Below are 25924 nucleotides of genomic sequence, written 5' to 3'. Positions count from 1 at the left end.
AAGTAAGATTGTGTCTAGTTTGGAGGCTTACTTGTTAACAGTCGTCTTCAGGAAGATTTGTCTCAGCAGTTCTTGATGACATGCATCATTTCCTTTCTGTAACTGTATTGTGTACTTAGTGGGCTAACCATTCCTTTTTTCAGGATGCTTACCGAAGGTCAGTGTGTTAACTTCCATCCACCCTTGGAAATGCTTTTGCCTGCTTGCTTCTCCATTTTGTGCTTCTTTGCCCCCACACTTAATAACAACATGCTTATGCTTTACAGTCTGTCCTTGAGGAAATAAGCTGTCATGAGCCTCAGCTCAACAGGCTAAAAGAAAAAGCTCAGCAGCTGTGTGAAGAGCAAGCTGCCAGCAAAAGCTTTATGCACAGAGTGTCTCAGCTGTCTTCTCAGTACCTTGCTCTATGCAATCTGACAAAGGTAATGCACCTACTGTCTGTGCTTTTTAAGCCGTTAATATGAATATGACCTATGTGGAAAAAAGTGGTTGAACTGTGAAATACTGAGACTGCATAGGTGTTCTGTTGCATGGTACATCTGATCTATCCTATCTTTAAGGCTTGTGCTGAAGAGGTGAAAAGGTTTGCATGGATTTTCCTGATAGAGCACTGAGCTTTTGCTTTTTCTAACATATCTATATGAAATAAGAAAATGAGAGCAGAAGTATTTGGTATGCAGTAATTTTATCCCATGAAAAGGCAGTAGTCTGCAGGTAGTTTTGTTTTAGATGGAATGCAGGTAGGAATTTTATATTAATAAACCAGGATTTCAAGAAAATACATGTTTTTGTTTGCCAATAAGTGTATCTAGGATCATGTAGAAAAATTATTTTCCCCAAACTGATTTTTTTAATGCAGAATCGTCATGTTGAAATGTTGTTTCATTAATGTTAAGATGAGAATTTGTTCCCTGTCTTAACAGTGTCTTGGTCTAGAACTTTGTAGTTTATTTTTCAGCATTTTTAAAGGATTTGTTAGTTTACAGGCTGCTTTTGAATCACTGGCCAGAGGTGTCATGGGCTGATGCCTGGGGCACTGGACTGGGACTCAGGGTTATATCTGCATAACATGTGACAGCATATTGTCAAGCATGTCTCTCCCACTCACATATGCAAATCCCAGAAATGCCTGAGTATTCTGCAGGGACGTGCCTGCCACAGTCACTCTCAAGTCTCCAGTATGGATGAGAATGGCCACAGAGTAGCTTAACTCTTGCATTTCTGGGTTTGGCACATGGTAACAGAAATGTGTGAATGGGGATGCTCAGAAGCATTCCTGATAGGGCACACTGGGGAACTGGGACAAAAATCTGTTTACCTTTGGGAATTGAAATTGCAGATTTGTAGCTGTATAAGTGGCATTTTTGCCATTTAGACACAGTTTGCTACTGCATTTTCCTTGTAGTGTTGATGCATAAGCATATGCATATAGACTGAAGTTAAGCAGTAGGCTAGACACCCAGAAGAGCCGGAGGAGGAGTCCACCTTATGTTTTAGCCCCTGTAGCTAAGTAGCTAGGGCACTCACCTAGAAAGCTGAAGCTCTACATTCCCCTTTCTATATAATCAGTTAGTGTCTTTCTGACTTCCCAGTAGTGTGTTTTAAAAACCACACCACAGGCTAGTCATCTTCTAGACCTCTTTTCAGCTCTCCTTTTGAAGCTGAGTCACTGCTTATTGTAGTTATTGTATTTTATTATTGAAAAAAATAAACAATTTGCAGTAGGGCAGTTTCTGCCCTGTTGGAAGCAGGGGCACAGGCTGGAAGCCAGGGCCTGCTCCTTTCCAGGGTAGTATCCATCTTACTAAGCCACACAACCTTGTAGGACAGCATTAAAAGGAGCACTAGAGAGGGGAACTGAATAATGTCTGAACTATAGCATGGTGGCTAGAACAGCTTTAAATTCCCAGTGTGTGAGAAGAACTGAGGACATAGAACTTGGGTCCCTCTATTGTTAGGCAAGTGTCTAACCACTCAGCTATTAGGGCTAAAGCATGGGATTATCCTTCTCTTACCTCCTCCAACAGCCACTGGTCATGAGTATCTGGTAAGCTAAGTTTTTAGGACTTAAACACAGGTTCACATCCAGTTTTTAGGACTGGAACACAGTTATGGTCAGTGTGTAGCCTCCTGTGAAGTGAACTTTGGCTTACAAAGTTTGTGCTACGTGCACAAACCCTCCCCTGCCAATCCCCACACACACTTTGGTAAATCTATAAGGTGCAAACTTTTCCTGCCTTCTACATGCTTGTATGGTGTGAAAGTAGAATTGCAGCTGTGTGTATGAGGCACAGTTCTATTTCCTATCAATCCTACTGGCCAGGTTTGTGACACTGGACTTCACCTCTTTGGCTAGGGTGAGTCAGTCAAAAAGCCTGAGCCTGAATTGATTCAAATTTCACAGCTTAATCTAACCTTTTAATCTAACCTGGTTAGGTTGAACTGGTTTGTAACCGGATAGACATTCTCTGTGGACTGAGGAAATTCAGGCACAAGCCTGCAGTGGCTCAGGCTAGAAGCTGGGGTGCACTAGAGCAGCCCTCCCTTCCCTTCCACAGTACTGAGCTGAAGAGGGGCGTGACCAAGCCCTGGCAGGATGCTCTGATTAGGGAGGTCTGCCTGCATCATCCCAGCCTTTACCTTGCTGGCTACTCAAGGGGCAGGAATGTTGCCAGACCCCAACCCTGGGCTAGCAGCCTGAGTCAAGGGGTGGGGAGAGGGAGATGTGCAGTGCATGCATCTGTTGATAATACAGAGCTTTTCAATCTCCCTCCCTGTTTTTTTATACTGTCTGCAGCAAACTGACAGGCAAGCAAGCCAGCAGGCAGCTGATAACAGTGTTTATCACCCCATCAGCAAAACAATAGGTTCTCTCCATTAGTTCAGTCTCTTAAAGAGCTTTTTCCAAGGTGGGACATTACTGGCTGACCTGTTGATGAGCGCTTAGGGCTTTTTAGAGCTAACTGTTCTGTCTGTGTGTCCCAGTGAAATTAGAGATGCACACACACTTCTCAGTATTAGCTAGTATACCACATGCCTAGGGTCTGTGCTGTGGGAGAAGGGAGGGAGGGGGAGATTTCTGCTTGAGCAGCGGGGTGGGGGGGGGTTGGACAGAAGGAAGCCAGGCAAACCCTACTGTGCCTGCAGTCTCTGCCAGAGTACTGGCCAGGGAGCAGAGGGGCAGAGCCAGCTCTGCTGTCTGGAACAGAGAGCCCCGCCCAGCCCAGAGAGAATACCAGGATGCAGGGGGAGGCTGGTTTAACTTAAACCAGGAGGGGGTCTGGGACAGACATGGCATAAGCCAGTTTGACCCAAATCAGTTAAGTAAGAAACAACATTCAACCAGGGTCATCTTTAACCAGTTTCAGCCATTTTCAAACTGCTTTATCTGCACTGAACCAGTTTCTTCTCTCTTAAACTGGTTTATGTCCCTAGCTTTTGTGCATCTATTTTTCCTTGTATCCTTTGTCTTCCTTGCTTATTTAGACTGTAAGCTTTTCAGGCCAAGATGGTCAGTCCTTATAGTACCTAACAGGAAGAAGCCTAATTCTTGAATGAAGCTAGTAGGCACCACATCAAAAGTATAAGGAGAGTAGGATATTGTTATTGTGTAATAGCTCATATGATAAAGCATGTCCTTTCTGATTTTATATTTACTGGTTTGCTAAATTGTCATCTATTTATACAGAAATAGGTTGCTTACAGATGTTTAAAAAATGAAACAAAACAAAATGGCACTTTAAACTCAGTGTACTCTCATGCTGAGCCCAGCACATGCCTATCGTGTTAGTTGGACCTGGCTCGCCCAACACCTTTATAGATCAGACACCTTAGTGGGACTTTTTGGGGGCTTTTAGATAAAATCACTTTAGATAAAAGTGCTAAAATGCCCTGTTAAATCTCCCGTTGTATACAGATGCTGCAGAGCCAGATCGAACTAACACGCTGCTTCTCCCAGTAAAGTGTGTGAGGTGTTTTTGTTTTTGTTTTTTGTTGTTTTCTGGGGGGGGCAGTTAAACACTGTAAGCAGCCATAGAGTATTACAAAAGATTTATAAATCTTGTAACATAACAAAACTATTGAAGTTAGGGTCATGAAATGTTTTTCATGATTAAAAACATATGTCAAAGGGAAACTTGCTCAGGACAGCTCTTCCTACTTGAAAGAGTTTTGAGACTCCCAAACATACAAAAGGGTGCCCAAGTGGTTTACTGGAAATTTCTCAAGCAATCTTCAAGTTTGAGGGTATTGAAGCAATTCAATCTTGAAGTGATAAAGCCATGACATAACTGTGACAGTGGACACATCTATATGTGCCTCTGTTGTGTCATTGTCACTGTGCTGTCATTTAGGACTTCCTTTGGAAATCTTAAATGACAGCACAGTAATGGCCCGTACTGCACCATGCATGCTGCATACTATTTTTAGGTACTATGTCACCATAGCAACACCCTATAACAAGGAAGTGTGTTGCTACAGCATCATAGCTACGGCATCACGGATTGTGACTGCCAATGCTATGTCGCTGTAGCATCACATGTAGATGTGCCCAGTTTGTATCTGAAAGGAAAGGAGGAAGAAAGGGTTGTGTTCTGCTGCTACTACCAGACTATTCAGTAGTAGCTGGAATTCCAACTCCAACATTGCCTGTTCCTCCAGTGGGTAGATTCAAAATAATCTCCAGCGGCCCTTTTCGTTTTTCCTTTAAATTATTCCTACCTGTGCAATAGCCCCCACATTGAACACTTTCAGCTGAATGGTTTGGAAAAAACTTGGAAAATTGTTTTACCCCACAACTGAGCCCTGGCAGATAAACCACTGCCAAAAATGACCTTCCAAGCTTTCCGAGTAAAACAGTGAATAGAACCATTTAAGAATTACAATGTGTACCCATATTAGCACCTGTAGAAAGGTCAACAGCACCTCATAATTAATGGTATTTTATAAAGCCAGCTGAATAAATCAATGCGTACACTTGACCTTAATTGCTAGGAGAAAATCCAGCCAAAATAACCAGCACAGTGTTTTGTATTCAGGCATAAAAACAAATTGCTAGTAGTCTGGTACATGTTGTGGGGTAACAATCATTAGTATTTGAACTACAGATATGTATGTGGCTGTGAAAGGCAGAAAAGAAAAGAAAATGAAACATGCATTTTAGAATATAAACATTATGCCACAATAAAACACAGGTTATTTGGCTCAGTCCAGAGACAGCTGAGTGTAATAATTGCCTCAGCTGTTACATAACAAGGAAGTCTGACTAAATGACATAATGGTCTTTTCTCATCTTAAACATTGGGCACGTCTACATGAGACACCTAATACACAGTAGACTAATTCCACTGTGCATTAGCATGTCACAGCAAAAGCCATGCTAATGCGCAGTAGAATTAGTCTACTGCTCATTAAGCATCACAAAAAGACCGTGCACTGGCACTACCACGTAGTAGCGCCAGTTGCAGCTCATTTAGCTAGTACCTATTATTAGAGGTACTATACTTAATGCACAGTAACAACAGCCCATTAATGCATATATAGATGCACCCACTGTGTATCTGTAGAACTAGGTCAGCATATTAGAATTGCTATATTCTTAACTCATCATACCATACCGTTTTACTTCAATTTATAGGCTATTCAGTGTCCAACACTCTAAATCTCTCTGTTCTGCAATGCTACAGTACATACTTAAAATAGATTGTGTCAAGGATAATGCTAAAAATAAGGGGTGAGTTCACTGCCCCCTTTTATTCCTCCATCAGAAGGATGATGCTGACAGTCATCATCCTGTGGTTATACATTATGATATTAAAAGTAACTTATTGGATAATAATTTGTTTCATAAAATATATGATTTTCATTTATAGTATTCACTAGTTTGTTAATTCAATTGCAGTTAATCCATAGTATCTAATATTGTTATAATCTATTTTTGTATGGGAATATAAGTGGCTACTTTGTATTAAAGAAAAATTATTTTACAATTGAGACTTCCAAGTGGTTTTGCTCATGTAGCTTCGACTGACTTGTTTAAAAGCTTTGAATTGAATCCATATTTGAATGGATTGAAAAAGGGAGTCTTCAAATGGACTGATCTCTAAATTTGGTAACTATATGCATTCTGCTTCTTAAATTTAAATGTTCATAATCTTTGTACAAATTATGTTTGTAAATGCAAAACAGAGGATAGCATGTATATTCATTTGAACATGTAATATGCATGAAAAAAATTGTGGTCATATTTTAGGAACTTACATTTAAATGTCAAGGTCCTTAAATGAGGTAAAATGACACTGGAGAAGCTGGCAATGCTAATTTCCACATGAATTTCAGGAGAAGGTTTCCAGGATGGATAGGATTGTTGCAGAGCACCAGCAGTTCTCTCATGATGTAAAAGAACTCCAGGACTGGATGGCTGATGCAGTTCACATGCTAGAGTCTTATTGTCACCCCACAGCAGACAAAAGTGTTCTTGACAGCAGAATGTTAAAGTTGGAGGTAAGACTGCAAGGCCTTATCAGTTCTCATTTGTAACAAGAAGGCATACCTGGCATGCTCTCGGTTGCTATAAATTAGTGTGACCCCCTATAATTAAGTTTACCTAATTCAATCTCTGAGTATTTCCTTAATAAAAAGGCTGTTTTTTGTCATAAAGGTGATCTTTAAAATTTTTAATTAGTAAAATTCTTAAGAAAAAGTGTAAATACTGAAGATGAAAAAAATTTAAGTTGATACTTACGTAGCTAATGTAATCAGGGAAAAAATGATATTCTCTTTAGCTGCATAATCATAATGGCTGCTTGCAGACATTAAAAACAAAAACAAAAAACCCCATGCTTTACTGGAAGAAGCAGCATGTTATTTTGACTTGGCTCCACAGTGTCCATATAGATCAGGCACTTCAGCTGAGCTTTTTGACACTTTTAGCAAAAACTGAGTCAGTCAGCTATTAGATAAAAGCCAAAAACCTTCTGGCCCCACTAAAGTGCCTGATCTATACAGATGTTGTGTGAGTTGGGTCCAACTAAGGTGCTGCTTAGTTAAAAAGTAAAGCACCACTTTTTTTTTTAACATCTGCAAGCAGCCAAAGTTTTGCAACTATTGCAAGTTTTTGAGTCACCAAGCTACGTGACCCATAAAAACATTTTCTTAAAATAGCTTTTACTAGGTAATAAATTTCCCAGTCAGAGGTTATGCCTCTGGCAGAATATCACTTTCAGGATGGTGCACTACCACACCACCACTGGGGGAGTATTGCAGGTGAGAAAACTGCAGCTGGTATTGTTTCCCAGGGGATATGGTGATGCATTATCCAAAAAAAGAGAGAGAAGGGAGGTTAACTTATAGTCTTCTCATTGGGAAAGATTTTTTTTATATCTTTTATTAGACCAACTGTATCATTGGCAGAGCTGTTGGACAAGATTATGTGGATCAGGGGCCCTTCCTTAGGTCTTTCCTACAACCTGAGGAAGGGCACTCAATGCCCAAAAGCTTGTCCAACAGTTTTCTCAACTATACATTTCACCCAATTAAAAAAAAACCCAAAAATACTCTTGCTCCTGACACATTTCCTGGACCATCATGACTGCAACAACACTCCAGTCTTTTCTATGGTATTTTGGTGTCCTCATAAAGAACACATCATTCACTTCAGTTGGCCATCCAAAATTATAAGATGACTTAGAAGTCATGTTATTTTAAACAGCAGTCTATTTTATGTTCTTTTTATTTGACTTTTTGAGCCACTTTGTTTTTCAGGCTTTTCCGCATACCATAAACTATTGTATTTTGTACAAATTTTATTTTTCATTAAAATCGGACAACTACAGAACCTGGGGTTTGGAAAAATATCAAGGGCCAGATCCTACTTATCTTTCATGTTTCTAAGTGGTCTATACATAGCTGTGGTAAGTGCAGTTTGGGGCACTTCTGCAGAGTCTGTGATTCAGCATGTCCTGCACTAACCCTTCTTTTGAAATTGGCCTACTGCATCTTGCATTTATGAACAGCCCTGGTAGAGATTTCCCACAATGGGGAGCAAGATCCTAGATTGGATCCCAGATTTCAAGAGAGTGACTTTTGCTTGGCCTGTGGGCTGATGGTAACAGCACTTTCTTGGGAAACAAGAGATAGAAGTTCAGACACCCCAAGAGACCTAGAACCCAGGTCTCCCCTCTTGAACAAGTACCCAAACCCTAGATATTGGGCTCAAAAGTAGGAAGACCAATCTCCTTTTATTTCCAGGAAGTATATGCAACAGTGATTCTATTTTTCTGGAAGTTATTCTCAGCCTGTACATGACTCAGCCACATGGCTACACATATTCCACTTAGGCATATGAAAAGCAAATAAGATGCTCCAGATGTTGCAAGAGTCACAGTGGTATTATAAGAACTGGTAATCGTAGGGTCCCCATGTTTTTATGTTGAAATGCATTGCTACTGTTACTAGGTCTTAAACGTTTATTTTAGCAACATAAAAGGGATTTTCATCACCCAATATCACTTGTTTTCTGATGGAATGTTTTAGTGCTATAGTCAGAGTCCCAATTCCTCCTTCTTTGTGTCCTCCACTGAAAACCTGCATCCATTAAACTAGTGGCTCTTTAGGTGGTAGAGGTTTTAGTATGGCCTGAATCTGTCCTTTAAAAGGCCTGCTTCCCTGAAGAGGCTTAGCTCTCAGCCCCACTTTCCCAAATGACAGCTACTGTATTTCCTTCAATATAGAACAGCTCTTTTGCCAGTGAAGCTTATTATCCATTTCTTCCCCTTGTGGCAAAAAGGAGCACCAAAGTCCCATTAACAATAAGACCAGGACAACATCTGTTTGTTTTCCAGGGCCTATTGTCAGTCAGACAGGAGAAAGAAATCCAGATGAAAATGGTGCTAACAAGAGGAGAATCTGTTCTGCAGAACTCGTCTCCAGAAGGAGTGCCTGTAATCAAACAGCAGCTACAGACACTTAAGGACACATGGGATTCCCTCTTGTCCGCTTGCATTCAATGTAAAAGGTAAAAGGAGACTTGTGTGGAGATTGGCCACTGAAAATAACAGTGTTGAAAATATTACAAAGTTACCTTCCAAAGTCTTTGAATTACAAGAGTCAAACTGAGACTAAAGGGATGTAGCACAGTAAAGACCTTGTCTGAGACTGAGTGACCCAGGTACTATAATAATACAAATAAATAGTAACAATAATAGAAACTTAGTGAAGAATTTAACTAAGAGTATATGTACAGTCAGACTGTTACCCTTAGAAACAGTCTCTTTCCTCATTATTTGATGGTAAATTTTATTTTTAAATTGCATGCAGCCATTTTAACTTCTCTGTGAAATGCAACTCAGGTGCAGAAAGCCAACTAACAGGAACATTGAGAAAATGAAGGGTCCAGTCCTTTGTTGTAGGAGTTTATGACCTTAGAAACCTTGTATGAGGTAGACATGATCTCAAAGGATTAAGCTTGAGGGGATAAGTGGTATTCAAAATATTATAATATAATTTTGGTATTCTCTATCATGCTGGCAATGGTGAAAGAAAAAAGAAATAAAGAAAAACACAGCGTGCTGCTCTATTGCTAATTACAAACATTTAAATTTCAAACAACCAAGATGGTTTATCAATAGATAGCAGCTGTTTTCTAATGCATGAGAAGAGGAGGTACTTTTAGTCAGTACTTCAGGATTTGATTCCTTTATACCACACTTGACCCACATATTTATATGAGTTGGTATATATGTGTTTACATAGTATTTCTGGAATCCAAACCACCTGTATCCACCACAAATCCTGTATCCTACGTTATGTCCTCTCCGTTCCCTATCCAGTTCTGGCAAGGTACCTTTACTAACCACATCCTTAAGCAGTCCATCAAGATATGTAGTAGTTTGTCAGCTCCCTCCAAGGCAATTTAGCATGTGATATCTCTCTCTACAATCTTTCTTCTAACAAAATATTTAGCTAAGATGACTGTATATCACTTTATCTAACTTCTAAAGTAAGAAGCGATGCCAGTTATCTCAGCTGATATGTATTTTTGAATTCTAGTCAGCTGGAAGGAGCTCTGTCCAAGTGGACAAGTTACCAGGATGATATTCGTCAATTTTCCTGCTGGATGGACAAAGTAGAAGCCAGCTTGAATGCTTCTGAGAGACAGTGTGCAGAACTGAGGGAAAAGTCGGCTGTTCTCGGTAAAGCAAAGGTTTGTGCATTGTTACTGTATTTTAAGAAAGAAACCTTTTTGCTGACAGGAGTAATAATTTTATTCTATGTGAGTGCATCTACATGAGTCATTAACATACAGCAATAAACTGCAGAGCTCGTTGCAGCAGCACTAGTGGGCAGAGGTCTGGGGAGGTCAGCCTGCCAGCCTGCTCCAACCCAGTACAATGGGTGTTTATACACATGCTTGTGGGGATGGGGAAACTCTTTAATTAGAGCAGCTCCGAGAGCCGCTCTGATTAAAGTGCCTGGAGCCTCTCGTGTATCAGCATCCCTGTGCTTAAAAATGGCGGCAGCTATGTTTTATCTAAAGCTTGTTGAATGACCTTTAGATAAAGTGCCCCCATTACCATTGTTAAGGGGGATGCTGATACCCAAGACACTGGAGGCTGCTGGAGCATGGTAATTACTATGCCCCAGCAGACTGAATTAATCAAATCTGCTCCGACGTACTGTAATTACAGCACATCAGAGTTGCCTTGCTGCTCATGTATAGGCAGCCAGTGTGCTACAGAAGGGCTGGGTGGGTCATGAAATTGCTCCAGTGCAGAGCTAGCTGACAGGCAGTCTCCTCACTGAAGCACCCTTGTGCCCCAGCCAGCCAGCCCAGCATCTGCACATGCGCTGCTACACACGTAAAAACTCTGCAGATGGTTAGGACTTGTATTTACAAGTTCTACCATGCTGTGGACATTATTAGTTTTGTGCACCCTAATAAAGGAGCACATGCAAATGCTGAGATATTTACTGCACAGTTAATTAGTCAACTGCACAGTAAATATCTCATATAAATGTGCTCTGTGATGACAGAATTACTTGTTATGGTGATGAGCATGGTAAAAATATCTAAAATGGAAAGAAGTATGCATTTGATACTTCAATTTTTCTGCTTTGTGACTAATAGAAACCAAGCAGACAGTGAGTTATTCAGAATGAAGTTTTGATTTCTTATTTATTACTGAGGCACTTGAGTAATTTCTAGCAAAAGATCAGTACCGTGAATAGCACATGAAAAAAAACCCAAAAAACAAACCGTACGTATCAATGTAAAGGTGAAAATCTATTGTAGTTAATCCATAGTATCTAATATTATTATAATTTTTCTGTGTATGGGAATAGAAGTGGCTACTTGGTATTAAAACAATTTATTTTACAATTGTGACTTTCAAGTGGTTTTGCTAATGTAGCTTTGATTGATTTGTTTAAAAACTTTAATTTATTTTTGAATGCATTGAAAAAGGGAGTCTTCACATGGACTGATCTCTAAATTTGGTAACTACATGCACTGTGCTTCTAAATTCTAACTAATTGACTTAAAATAAAAAGTTTTTGATGATAAATCTTCTTCAGCTTTATCTTCTTCTCATATGTTACTCTTAAGGTAAATAACGGCAATAATGACATTTCAAGACAGCTAATGTCCATTTGAGTTAAGCACCTGGGGCATCACTCTAGACCATAAACTCTTGTAAATTGTCTAAACTATAAAATATCTTAGTCAGATCACATTATTGCTTAACTAAACATTAGGATTCAAATGTTCCTAATGGGCCTAACTCATTGTTGCCCTGTAATGTAGTTAACTCCAGTGAAAACGGAATGAAAACTGAAACTTATTGTAAATCACTATTTTAAGTTTGTAAAATGTATGATCCCTTTGCATTGTCTAAATGACTCCCCAGCGGGCAGAGCAAAGGTGAGTCATGCTCATTAAGATTTGATCATACATCTTGAGTTCTGAACATTGGTTTTTGAAATTCACTATCTGCAGCTCTAGCAATGTGGGGCTGAGGGTTTATGATCTCAGAGAGAATAATGAAGTGGACCTGCACAAAATGTGATTTGGAAATTATTTGGAACACTTCATGGTGCATCAAACTACAGAATATGACCCTCACTAAATAGCTTAACTAAAAAGGGAAGTCAGTGACTTCTGTTCTACCTTTCAGTAGTGAATGAAGAGAGGTGGGTGACATCTACCATGGGTATTTATTTTCCTTTTCCTTCTACTCTCCCCTGACCAATGGGAGAATTGTGCACAGTGCACCCCTAATCACACACCTAGTTTCATAGTTTCTAGGGTCGGAAGGGACCTGAGCAGATCATCTAGTCCGACCCCCTGCCATGGCAGGAAAGAATACTGGGGTCAAATGACCCCAGCAAGATGTGCATCTAACCTCCTCTTAAACACCCCCAGGGTAGGAGCCTGCACCACTTCTCTTGGAAGTTGGTTCCAGACCCTAGCCACCCTGACCGTGAAGTAGCGCCTCCTGATATCTAACCTAAACCTACCCTCTGCCAGCTTGTGACCGTTATTCCTGGTGACTCCCCCGATGCCTGCTGATGCCCCCTGACTAGTTTTATAACAGGCCGCAAGATCCCCCCTCAGCCTTTTCTTTTGGAGGCTGAACAGGTTCAGGTCCCGTAGCCTCTCCTCATAGGGCCTGCCCTGCTGTCCCCTGATCATGCGAGTGGCCTCCTCTGGACCCTCTCCATGCTGTTGACATCCCTCTTGAAGTGTGGCACCCAGGACTGGACGCAGTACTCCAGCTGCGGCCTGACCAGTGCTGCATAGAGGGGGAGGATCACCTCTTTGGACCTGCTCGAGATGCATCTGTGGATGCATGACAAGGTGCAGTTGGCCTTTCTAACTGCCTCTCCACACTGCCGGCCCATGTTCATCTTGGAGTCAATGATGACCCCCAGATCCTATTCTGCCTCTGTGCTGACAAGAGGGGAGTTCCCCAACCTGTAGGCATGGTGCCGGTTGTTCCTCCCGAGGTGCATCACCTTTCATTTGTCTGTGTTGAAACCCATCCTATTCTCGTCAGCCCACCCTTGTAACCTGTCTAGGTCTGATTGTAGCCTGTTGCATCCTTCCAGTGTGCCCACGTCCCCCCACATCTTAGTGTCATCAGCAAATTTGAACAGGGTGCTTTTTACCCCCTCGTCCAAGTCACTGATGAAGATGTTGAACAGTGCGGGCCTGAGGACCGAGCCCTGCGGAACCCCACTGCCCACGTCCTTCCAGGCTGAGAAGGACCCATCCACTACTACCCTCTGGGTGTGGCCCTCCAGCCAGTTGGTGATCCATTTGACTGTGTGGGTGTCTATACCACAGCCCCCCAGTTTCTTAATGAGAACGGGGTGAGAGACAGTGTCGAAAGCCTTCCGGAAGTCCAGGAAGACTATATCCACTGGTCCCCCTGCATCTAATTATCTGGTGATCTGATCGTAAAAGGCCACCAGGTTGGTCTGACAGGACCTGCCACTGATGAACCCATGCTGGTTGCCCCTAAGCAACCTCTAATCACGCCACATGTAATCTAGAAAAATGAAAAGAATGACTGCATGGCTGTAGCCTTATTTTAATGCTGTTCATTGGTAAATTATTCATCTTCTCTTTGTATTCTGCAGCTACTCAATGAAGAAGTTTTGAGTCACAGCAGCCTACTAGAGACTATTGAAGCAAAAGGCTTAAGCATGACTGAACATTATGTAACTCAACTTGAACTCCAAGACCTTCGGGAACGATACAAGTTCCTCAAACACAAGACAATGGTACACTTTGTCTTGACAACATTATAATGTTTTTCTTTGAGCAAGGGGTAAAAGCTGAAAGGGTCTTTTTATTATTTCTATTATAATTTAATAGTGAATAACAGCATGTTATCAATTTGTCACCATATCCTTTTAGTACTAGTGGAGATTTGGAACTTTGTAGAAAAGAAACTGGGATTCTGAATAAGGAAAAAGCAGTGGGTGAAATCTTGGTTACATAAAATTCAGTGGTAAAACTACAATTTACTTCAGTTTGACTAGAATTTCATCCATCATGACTAAAAGGAACATCACTGAAAATACAGAATTTTTGTTTGTAAATGAATATATCCCATGCAGTTGATGCAAATACTAAACACTTATTAACTTATAGAAATCCCTGTTTTACAAATGCTTATCACTAAAAATCGAAGTTAGTAGCAAGTGAAATCCAAACACTAGCCTGGAAGGGATTTTTGGGAATTTTATAATACGGACCAGTGTTTCCCAAAAGGCTGATACTCGGAGCATCCTTTTTTCTGGATTAAAATTGGCAGCACACTTTTCTGAATTGCAAAGAATCCTAGTTGAAAATTACTGAGATGTAATTTAAATCAGAAAAAAATGGGCTCTAAATTCAGAAAAGATATAGAGGGGACCTTAAGGCAAAAAATGTTGAGAATCACCGACCTACCTGGTGCCTCTTAAGTGTGGTGGAGGGAGAGCTCACCTTGCTGTGTCCTGCTCTTTCCACTGTCTGCCCTCTCCTGATCTCTAGCTTTAAAGGGGCAAGGGTAGCCCCTACTGCTAAGGCTGCTCCTGCGTGGTCTCACATACCAGCAACCACCCCTGTAGCTTCTTCTGTTGGCCCCAGGAGTATGGGAGAAGTGAAGGGAACAAGCCAGGCTGGGACGTTTGTCCACCCACCCAGTCACAGCAGAATGTGCTGCTGGGAGCATGGTGAAGGGGGTTGGCACAGAAGCTACCTTGGGGTAGGACATAAAGCAACAGCAACAATCCTAAAAGGAGTAGCTACAGGTATCGCTGAAGTACCTAGGGCAGGTGCAGGATGCCAGATGGTGGAGGAGAGTATTTACCCCTAGGAGGATCTGTAACAGGATGTCTTGGCACACCCTTAGGAATCAGTAGCACAGACAGATGAAGGCTGAAATCATAATTTTTTTCTAAAGAATTACTTTTGATTGTTACGTATAGCTATAGAAATTTTGATCACACCATCTCATTTGGCACAAGAGCTGGTGCTGCCTCATGCATTGCACAGCTGCTTTAAGTACAAAGTTGCCCTGCTATACCTTTTATACTCTGATTATAAGGTGCAATGAGTATTGTTTTGCAATTGACAGCCAATTCCTGGAAAGAGAATAAGTTGAATTCCAAGTTGTCACTGACAAATCATTCTAATGAAGTTAATGGAGATCTACTATTAAAGAAAAGTAAATGAAATAAAATCAGACCCACTGTTATTATACATCTAAGTTTTAAATAAAAATAAACCCAGACCTAAAGTCCAGATCCAAATAGCCCCAAACTTACCTAAAGTTCATATATGAATCTCTGTTTTCATGGATATCCTTTATTTTATTTATTCTTGACCAAATCAAACTCATGAACCCAGACTGTTCTTCTTCAAGAAAGTTAATCTTCATCTCTACACTTCTGCAGTTTGGGTTCCTTTTAGGAATTAAAATTTCTTAACTTAATGTAACACTAATCAAATATTTTTAACAAACAGGAGGCAGTAACCAAAGCCAAGGGATTGCTTCATTTACATCATCAGTACCAAAAAGATCTGAAGGCCTTTGAAGTTTGGCTAGAAAAGGAACAGGAAAAGCTTGAATGTTTATCTCATCTTGAAGGTGATGCTCAGACACATGAGGCAACACTCCGGGATCTACAGGTAGAGAATGAGAGAGCTGCAAACTCAAAAAAAATTCCACTTAATGATAATAGATATTCACATAATATAAATGTATAATAATACAATCACTTTTCCTGTTTGTAAACACACCGAGAAAATGCAAAAAATGTATAGGGCTTGATATTTCCTGTTTGCAGGCCCAAATAATGACTTGCAGATATTCAGTTGCTTGATTTGGGGGTTGAATTTCAATTTTTTTTGCCATAAATCGTATTAGCACCAAATGGGAGACTAGTCTTAAAAATCAGGGGTGAAATCCTGTTTCCACTGAAATCAACAGAAAGGGGACAGTGTTTTGACAGTATTGCTATATAATATAATTATAGCCATTTCTGAAAAAGCAGATTCATGGCACTCTAGGAAAATGTCAAAGCATCCTGTCTATTTTGAATTTGAGGGTTGAAATGCTGTTTCCATTGAAGTTAAAAAGAGTTTGCCATTGACTTCAAGAGGCCAGGATTTTATCTGTACTGCTATTTTTCTTTTATCTGTAGTGCTATACCATATGAACACAGCAGCTGCTTAACCTGACTCCAGTCTATTTTGTTGGAAAAAAATAATGGGCTATTTTTTAAAAGTATTTGGTTATCTAAATATGTAGAAAAGTGCTTACTGGAATTTTCAAATGTACCTAAGTACCTAATTTCCATTAAAATGAATGGAAGTTATCAGTGAAAATCCCACATACACCTCTCAGTGGGTGCATCTACATGAGATGTATACTGCAGAGCTGACTAATTAAGCTCCACAGGAAAACATCACCATATACACGCAATGCTATTAGGATGGAATGAATTAACTGCACTGTAGGATAGTACTGCCAGACACAAGTACTATCCTACAGCAGAGTTAACTACTCCGCTGCAGTGAGTGTGTAGATGCTGACAAGGCTGCTTGGGCCATGAAGGTGCTTCAGTGTGAGGGTTGCCAGCCAGCTAGCCCTGCACTGAAGCACCCTCATGCCCCAGCCAGCCCACTTCACAGCAAACAGGGTGCAAACATGGAATGCAGGAACAATATACTCCCATGCAAACTGTGCCAGAGTTTATTCAGTGGTGTTAATAGCACATGCAGACACACCCTGTTAGTATCTAAATACCTTTACAATTCTACTTTGGCACCAGTTTTCACCTGAGCTGTGGTCATATTCATATTTAATTGTCTTCAGATGGCTGATAAGAAATGGAAGTCTTGGGTTTCATTTTAAGGAAGTAGAATCAGGACTTAATATATGCTACAGGACTGAGTACACTGAGATAGATCTGCTTTCCTGTTAATGCTGGATATTGATTTGGATACTGAGAATGCAAAACATGGTTCCTCTTTCTTCCTGATTCTCACAAGTGCTAGCTGGAGTTTTAAGTTTTCCATCACTTGGCCTGCATGCAATTCCTGTTATGATTTGCAACTGACTTTGTACATTTTATGTCTGTTCTTGACCTAATGGTAACACAAAATACCTGTACATTATTAATAAAATACAAGCTATATATGATGTCAGGGGAGCAATTTAGAATACAAGCTGAGGGTTCTAACCCCAAAAATATGTATACTGTTTTAATCTAGGTTTTGTTAAAGGAATAAATGTCACTTATGTGATCAGGGTGGTCAAACACACACACACACACACACACACACACACACACACACACACACACACACACACACACACACACACATATATCTTGCTGAAACATTACAACTTCAAAAATCCTTGTGTAGCAGGAAAATATTGAAAAACTTCTGATGAGGATTTTTCTCTTGGGAATGTTTGAACAGGTGATTCTCCCTTATTGTTTCTTTATTAGAAATAACATTTTAATTTTGTTCTGGGATTAGATTTAGTAACCTAATGGTGTGTCCTGTGTCATAGAATCATAGAGCAGTAGGGTTGGAAGGGATCTCCAAAGGTCACCTAGTCCAACTCCCTGCCTGAAGCAGGATCATCCCTATCCAAACCATTGTGTACAAATCCATAATCTAATCTCTTTGTGTAACTACAGTCAACCCTGACACAACACAAGACATGACATGGGGGGTCCAGGAAGGTCCTCAAGGAAGCAGTCCTACAGGTGCAGAAGGAGACAATCCCCTTGCACATAAAAGGGGGCAAAGAAACCCTCTTGCCTGAAGAGGAAAGTCCAGGAAAGCCTAAGAACAAAGAAAGGGGTATACGGGCTGTGGAAATGGGGTAGCTATCAAGGAGAAGTATACCTCCCTGACTCGCACTTGCAGGGAATCAGGTAGGAAGGCCAAATCAGGATTAGAACTTAGGCTGGCAACAAAAATTAAAGACAACAAAAAGTCCTTCTTCAGGTATATAGGGAGCAAAAGTCAGGTGTAGGGTAGCAGAGGACCCCTACAGAACAAACTAGGGCAATTGGTGACAGAGAGGGGGACAAAGCTGAGCTCTTCAATGAGTTTTTTGCATTTGTATTCCTAGACACAGACAAAAACAAATCTCCCAATTGGATCATAGACAGACACAGGAGGGACACCAGCCCACCAACTGTTAGTGCAGATTTAGTGAAGGGACACTTCGAGGGGCTGGATGTGTTCAAATCAGCAAGCCCAGATGAACTTCATCCAAGGGTGCTGAAGGAATTGGCCAGTGTCATAGCAGAGCTGCTGGCATAGCTGTTCAAGCACTCATGGTGCTCCAGTCAGGTCCCAGAGGACTAGAAAGGGGCCAGTGTGGTTCCTATTTTCAAGAAGGGGAGCAGGGAAGAACCAGGAAACTATAGGCCAGTTAGTTTCACCTCTATCTTTGGGAAAACTCTGGAAAAAATTATTAAGGAACACATTTGTGGGAGCCCAGCAGGGGAAATAATGCTGAAAGGAAATCAGCACGGATTCACTGCAGGTAGATCCTGCCTGACTAACCTTGTTTCTTTTTATGACTAGGTCACAAAATGCTTAGATGCAGGAGTTGAGGTAGATGTCATCTACCTAGACTTTAAGAAGACTTTTGATATGGTATCTCATTCTGTTTTCATAAATACACTGACTGTGATGTAGATTTGTGATGTGGCAAATTGGCTTAGGGGTCACACCCAGAGAGTGATGGTGGACAGGTCGATATCAACCTGGAAAGATATGGGCAGTGGAGTCCTGCAAGTCTCAGTCCTTGGACTGGTGTGATTCGTTCTCTTCATCAGAGACTTGGACAAGAGCGTGAAGAGCTCCCTGTCCAAGTTCACAGATTATACCAAATTATGGGGTAAAGTTTAATGTACCAGAGGGTAGGGAATGAATCCAGGTGGATCTGGACAGGTTGGAAAAATGGGCAGAATGAAATAGGATGCAGTTCAACAAAGACAAGTGCAAAGTGGTGCACCTGGGCAAAAAGAACCACCAACACACTTACAGGCTGGGGGATGACCTTCTTAGCAGCACAGCAGTGGTAAGGGATCTTGGAGTCATAGCTGACTCCAAGATGAACATGAGTTGTCAATGTGACGAAGTGATCAACAACGCTAACCACACTTTATCATGCATTAGCACATGCATGAAAAACAGGTCCAGGGAGGTGATGCTTCTCCTCTGTTCAGCACTGGTCAGGCCCCAGTTGGAGTATTGCATCCAGTTTTGGGCACTGCACTTCAAGAGGGATGTGGATAACCTGGAGAGGGTCCAGAGAAGGGCCACTCATATGGTTAGAGGCCTACAGGCAAGGCCCTACAGGGAAAGGGTGAGTACGAGGAGAGACTGAGGGAAATAGATCTCTTCAGCCTTTGCAAAAGAAGGCTAAGAGGTGATCTTGTGGCTGCCTATAAATTCCTCAGGAAAGGACAGCAGGGAATAGGAGATGCTCTATTTGCTAGGGCATCCCCTGAGTAACTAGGAGCAATGGCCACGAATTGACAGAGAGCAGATTTAGGTTGGGGATTAGAAAGAACTTCTTCAGAGTAAGGGTTTCCAGAACCTGGAATGGGCTTCCAAGGGAGGTGGTACTCTCCCCTACCTTGGAGGTCTTCAAGAGGAGACTAGACAAGCACCTAGCTGGGGACGGACGTTTGACCCCAGTACTCTTTCCTGCCCAGAGCAGGAGGTTGGACTCGATGACCTACTGTGGTCCCTTCCAACCCAGCTTCTATGGATCTATGACACCCTAACCTGCCATAGGTAAAATAGGGGGACCACAGCAGCTAATATCTTGCTTCTGTTAATGTTTGTTAATATACACTCAAGAGACTCCAGATACAGGGCCATGTCCCCCACTACAAAAAACCTAATCATAAAATAAGAGGACATCACATCCTGTACTTTGTTCAGGCCATTTCCTGATTACATGTTGATAGTCAAATAGAAGTATGAAGATCCTGACACCTTACAAGATCTAATACACTTGAAGAAACTATATTTAATGTATAAATCTATGAGTTTACTTGTAATAATATATTAATATATACAGGAAAATATTGATATATGTGTTAATAAGCAACCTGAGCCATAAACCTCCTCCATATCAGCTGGTTCCCTATTTCTGTATGCCTTTTCTAATTAACTGTATCTGAACTGTGGTGCTCTTTACACTGTCACTGCTTAAGCAGAGTGAAAATAAGCATTTGGCTAAGCATTCAGTAGCAGGTCCAGGAATCTAATGAAATAGATTAAGCTTTAAAAAATCAGTCCATTGGCACTCTAATACTGCTCTGGCTGCCAGCTGGAAAGTCTTGAGTTCATGGATGTGCCAAATGGATGAACGTATTCCAGGCTCTCATTCCAGCTGCCATGCTATGTCTTGAAAGTTGGATACGCTCAGAAGCGTATTGGAGGGATACAGCACACATTTTGTCTCTAAGGCTCTCCCTGATTTAATCATTGACCTGTTGTCAACATTAGTGCTAGCATTAAAAAAAATTCCCCTGCTTGCCTGAATTAAAGAATGTTTTTCTGGGTGGTATAAAGTATATTCAAACTTAAATATACTGCACGAAGCCCTCAAAAGTACTGTGGGTTTTCCAGTTGACCTGAATGGTGGCAGGATTCGTACCCATTGTACAAAACACGGTGACCCTGGTTAATGTAAAATAAGAGAAGTTACCTTTGTCATTGTACGCTTGCAGGAATTACAAGTGCATTGTGCAGAGGGGCAGGCATTATTAAATGCAGCACTTCATGCCAGAGAGGAGGTGATACCATGGGGAATGCCCCAGGTAGAAGACCGGGTCCTAGAATCTGTACGACAGGATTGGCAAGTTTACCAGCACAGACTCTCTGAGGCCAGAACCCAACTGAACACCACTCTGAGCAGACTGCGGTTAATGGAAAATAAGTTTCAGAAGGTAGATGACTGGTTGAAGAGCCTTGAGGAAAAAGTTAATATCAGGATTGGTCGGCAGTCTGACAGAGCAACAAAGGAGATGCAGCTACAGCAAATGAAGGTAAACAATGTACATCTAATTGAGCGAGATGAATTATACCCTCCTAGTTCTAGTCTCTGAAAATGGCTGTCAATGCAGCATTGCCATTGTCTCCCAGTAAGTCTAGATCAAAGTCTAGCTGAGTTTACATGTGAAGAGAAGTTTTTGCCAGTGGTGCTGTCTCACAGAGGAATATGAAATTCCATTTGCCTGTAGAATGGACAGTCTTGACTGAGGGCAGAGGTTGGTCCTAAAGTGGAAATGTATTTATCACTTCTGTTAATGTGGAAACCGGAGCAGATCCCAGCTCACTCTCCCATGAAGAACCCTGCCATGTCAACAAAAATAAGTATGATTAGAAAATTATCTTAGTCAGCAAAAGGAGGGACCTGTGTCCAAATGAATTCAGGGAATTGATGTGAAGGGTAGAAACCTTCACTTTTATAGTCCTATTTCAAGCATGCCAACAGAGAAGTGTCCCCTTGATGTGCAGTAGGTTTTTTTTTTTAACTACTTTTTAAAAAAAATTACTAAAATTAGTCAAATTAAGCCCATCTAGTATGAAGAGAAACATGTAACATGTTCATTTGGCTCAACTTTGTAGGATTCTGCTTCATTCCTTCCATTTTTTATTATTCATTCCTCATGTCGTCCATGTCCAGAGCTACAACCATTTATTTGCTCTTTGTCACCTAGTTATGCCTCAACTTAGCTAAAGCTAAATTGCTCATATTATTTAAAAACTTAATTGTAATCACTTAAACTGACCAAGGTCTCCTTCTTCTTTGATCAGAAATGGCATGAAGAAATTGTTCTGTATAAGGAGGATGTGGAGGAAGTCGGGATATTGGCTCAGCAAATCCTGGAGGAAAGTCATACCACTAGTAGGATGGGGAGTCAGGCTACCCAGCTTACATCTCAATACCAAGCTCTTATACTTCATGTACTGGTAACTGGTGGAAATTTTATATATATATAAAGGAGTCTGTCTGTCTGTCTGTCCGTCTGTAATGCTCTTGGAGCACTCTGATTGCTTGTCTTGGCAGCCAATGACGGTGCTTACTGAAATGACCAATCAGAGTGCTCTGCACAGACAGACATACAGACATGTGGCCAGATGTGGAGGGAGTGGGGTGGGAGGGACTCTTGGAACTATGAAACTTGGAGGTGATGGCAGAGCGCCACCATGATGGTGGGGATGGAGCCCTCCCCCCATCATTTGCTAGTTCATTCATAATTTGCTAAATCAGTTAGAGAACTGATATAAACATGATCTTTTTATTACTGGGGATTATTTGAAGAAGTTATTCACAACTGTAGAATCCTCCATCATGCAATGTCCTCAGATGTACACAACCCCTTCCCAGATTTCAGTGGGCTAGATAGTTCAAAGTATTGTTTCTGATACCAGCCTTTCAGCTAACTTCAGTAGTAACCGGAAGTCATCATCCCAATGCAAAATGTCTAGTTTTTATGAACATTCCTATTTTTTCCACAATTTGTTTGAAGGAACAAATAAAGTTCCTGGAAGACGAGATTCAGAGTATGGAGGAATCTGAATTGGGTTTTAGTACTTACACAGACTGGTATGGAGCTACTAACAAGAACTTCAAAAATGTGATCACCAAGACTGATGTAATAGACAAAACAGCTATGGAGAAAAAAATGCAGAAGCTAGAGGTACAGCACACTTGTTCTCTTATTATTACTGTGATTAATATTGTTATTTCTCACGTTTAGATTAATAAAAACAAATCTGGGTTTAATAATCCAGAGTAGTTTACCAGAATAATTAGCAGTGATGAGAACACAGAGTATAAAAATATTCTGTTCTCATTATATACAGAATGTGGTAGTACTGGATTAACAACTTGATAACTTGTTAATCATGAAATTCCTGGATGATGTAAAATCCTATTCTTCTAGTAAATGGTAATTTAAAATAATAATAATAAAACACTCAAATGATCGTGCAGAAATATTTTAGAGGAAGCAAGACTACCTATTGCCATAGAACTGAGCCAGTGGTAGAAGTCACCTTGCACTTCGAATGAATTCTTCAGCCATCTTGCAGCATTTATGCCTACTGTGCCAAATAACAGCTTTCAACTATTTTGTTTTCCACTTTTTGTTGTGCAGCTTGTATTTTTTTTATTTGTGCACAGACTTGTAATGATAATTCCTCGTTAAACACCTGACATTTTATTACAAGTTTCAGATTTTTATGTGTTTTGTGGTTTTAAAACATTGTAACTTTTAAATAGCAGAAGCTTTCATTTCTTTGTGAAGTGAATTCTACTATGTCTTCTGTACTATCCTACTTAATCAGCAGCAACGGAAGAAGAATTATATTCTGTGGTATCTGTGCTCCTTAAACCAGCCTTTGAAATATTGACCAAAGCAACACAATGTGTGGTAACCCCACTGTATGTTATATCATAATTCACTGTTCTGCAATACATTGGTGGAGTAAATTTCAGTTGTTTAGTTATCTGTGCTTTACGCTGATTTTAGTATTTTTGAAGGTGCTGGATTGTTAGTAATGGAGATTGAAATCCATATGCTCAGGTAATAATCTGTACCTGAATTTCTATATTTGTCTTTAGGAGCAATACATTAAGTGGATTCTTATCCATACTTACCTGCAAGCACATCACATTTCAATACTTTAGGCATGACCTTGGTCAGCAAGGAGGCTGCTCAAGTTCAGTAGCTCACTCCCATCTTTGGCATCAGTAGTTTGCAAAAGATAATGCTGGCAGGAACTCTTTGGCTTCAAAACTAAAGAATAACCAAATGAAGGGTTTAATACTTCATCTACTTTATTAACCTTCCTTGTACAGCTTCTCTTAACTGACATGGACATGGGACACAGTTTGCTGAAATCTGCTCGTGAAAAGGGAGAGCGGGCTCTTCAGTACATGGAGGAAAATGAAGCCACCCAGCTAAAAAAAGAAATTGATGATTATGTGGAAGAGCTTGAAGAGCTGGCCAGCTGTATCAGAAAGGAGCATACAGTTTTAGAAAAGTGTCTTCAGCTGACAAAGGAATTCTCAGACAAGTACAAAGCACAGACTCAGTGGTTGACAGAGTACCAGTCTATATTGCACATTCCAGTGGAACCCAAAAGTGAATTGTATGAGAAAAAAGCCCAGTTGTCCAAGTACAAGGTAAAAAGGATTGCTGTTATTCCACCATGTCAATTAAACTTTGAGTTAGAATTCTCATAATACTTTGTTGATAACCACTTTCTGCTGTGGGGATGTTAATAGATTCCTGTAAAGCCCTTATCTAAGTGCTGAAGTCAATATTTAAGTGTAAAAATGCATTGTGCCTAGTCTTAAGACTCAGTGGGATCCAGACTTGGAATTCTCATGCCCAGTAAAGCTTCCACATCTGAAAATTACCCTCATGGGGCCAATTTCTCTTCTCATTTCTATGCATGTAAATATGTATTTTTAAAATCCATTTATATTGATAGAAGTTAATCTGGATGTAAAGTTGTTGTTTAAAGTGAGACTAGAATTTCTCCTACAGTTCTCCAGAACACTTCCTTCACTACTACTATTTTTTTTTGTTATATTTATATTTTCTAAATCACATGTATGACTTTAAATAATCAAAAGATTAATCTGAAAGTGAAAGGCCATGTTCATGGATCCTGTTAAATAATAATATAGATTACACAATGGTCAATCATAAGTAGGTATAATTTTAAATTCTGTGATGATGAAAAGTTAACTTGAGGCAGGAAAAGCAACTGACAGTGAACTACAGCAAAGCAAACCTCTAGCAAGTTGCTTTTTCAACTAAAAACTGTCTCCTTTGTGTGTAATTTACACATGGGCGGCTCACTGAGCTTCAAAATGTTAAGTATTTCTTAACATTCATCATCATAACAGTCTAATAAAATAGAAGCTATAGGCCTGCCCATGTTGAATGACTTGAGGTGGTTAAGGTATACCAGTGGCATTTCAGGGAATGTTTAACTCACATCATGCCTAGCCTGAATGTCAAGGTACTTATTTAGTCCTGGGTTGAGTGGAGCAGAGTTTGAGCTCATGTCTCTTGAGGATATTGTAACCATGCTTCTACCCCAGCAGCAAAGTAATTTTTCTCCAAAAGTTAAAAACAAGTATGAATACAATAAAACAGTAGCAGTAAAAATAACTCACCTTAGTGTAATTTTTTCAGTACACTCCAGGCTCACACATGTTGCATAAAACAGCACAATTTGAATACTTAAAATTTTGGGTAATAGTTAGTTTCATGCCTCACCAGACTCATTTAGGAAACCAATAACTTACAGCTTTTACGTATGCTGCTATATATCTTTCCTTATGTCTAAAAGCAGAAATAAAGGGAAAGCAGAACACATTGGGTATCTCTACACATGCAATTAATGAAACTTCGGAGCAATTTGAACCAGACTAAACCACTCCCGGGTATACAGCAGGAGTTTGAATGGGGGCAGAGTAGGCCTCTGGCTGGCTGGGCTGACTAGGTACAATTTACACCTGTGGTTAGTATCTATATGTGTGTATAAGTGGAGTAAGCTACTCATCTGTAAAATAGTACTGTCCCCGACAGTACTGTCATATGGCGGAGTTAATTAATTTACTGTGCCCTAATTAGGTGCCCATGAAGATGATGACACTTTAATGCAGAGATAATTAGTTTACTAATTAGTAAAGTGCACATGGAGATGTAGATGCACCAATGGGATACATCCAAGTGAGTGTGCACATGCCTGAGTGTGTGTTTCCCATGGCATTCTGTCTCTGGCAGTGCACACTGCTGTCATGTGCACCATACTGCTTTTTTTAGTGACAGGTTGGGGGGTTTTTTGACACTGGGA

At 40.5% G+C, this 25924-nt stretch overlaps 1 protein-coding gene across 1 annotated transcript in view; it reads left to right on the top strand.

Annotated features, from left to right (window-relative positions):
• The window catches only part of SYNE1 (spectrin repeat containing nuclear envelope protein 1), a 515591-nt gene that overhangs the window by 280605 nt on the left and 209062 nt on the right, over nt 1–25924 (top strand). The window contains exons 58-67 of the mRNA XM_090041573.1: nt 267–422; nt 6337–6501; nt 8841–9013; nt 10048–10201; nt 13639–13782; nt 15515–15679; nt 20770–21087; nt 21860–22015; nt 22576–22746; nt 23910–24236. Coding sequence (XP_089897699.1) covers nt 267–422; nt 6337–6501; nt 8841–9013; nt 10048–10201; nt 13639–13782; nt 15515–15679; nt 20770–21087; nt 21860–22015; nt 22576–22746; nt 23910–24236 — 1929 coding nt within the window. The remainder of the gene's footprint in view (nt 1–266; nt 423–6336; nt 6502–8840; nt 9014–10047; nt 10202–13638; nt 13783–15514; nt 15680–20769; nt 21088–21859; nt 22016–22575; nt 22747–23909; nt 24237–25924) is intronic.

The sequence above is a fragment of the Crocodylus siamensis genome, chromosome 1, assembly GCF_052110815.1.
Source record: "Crocodylus siamensis isolate JL-2025a chromosome 1, ASM5211081v1, whole genome shotgun sequence".
Taxonomy (NCBI): domain Eukaryota; kingdom Metazoa; phylum Chordata; order Crocodylia; family Crocodylidae; genus Crocodylus; species Crocodylus siamensis.
The sequence above is the reverse complement of the archived record's forward strand: the minus strand, read 5'-3'. Positions and strand labels throughout refer to the sequence as shown.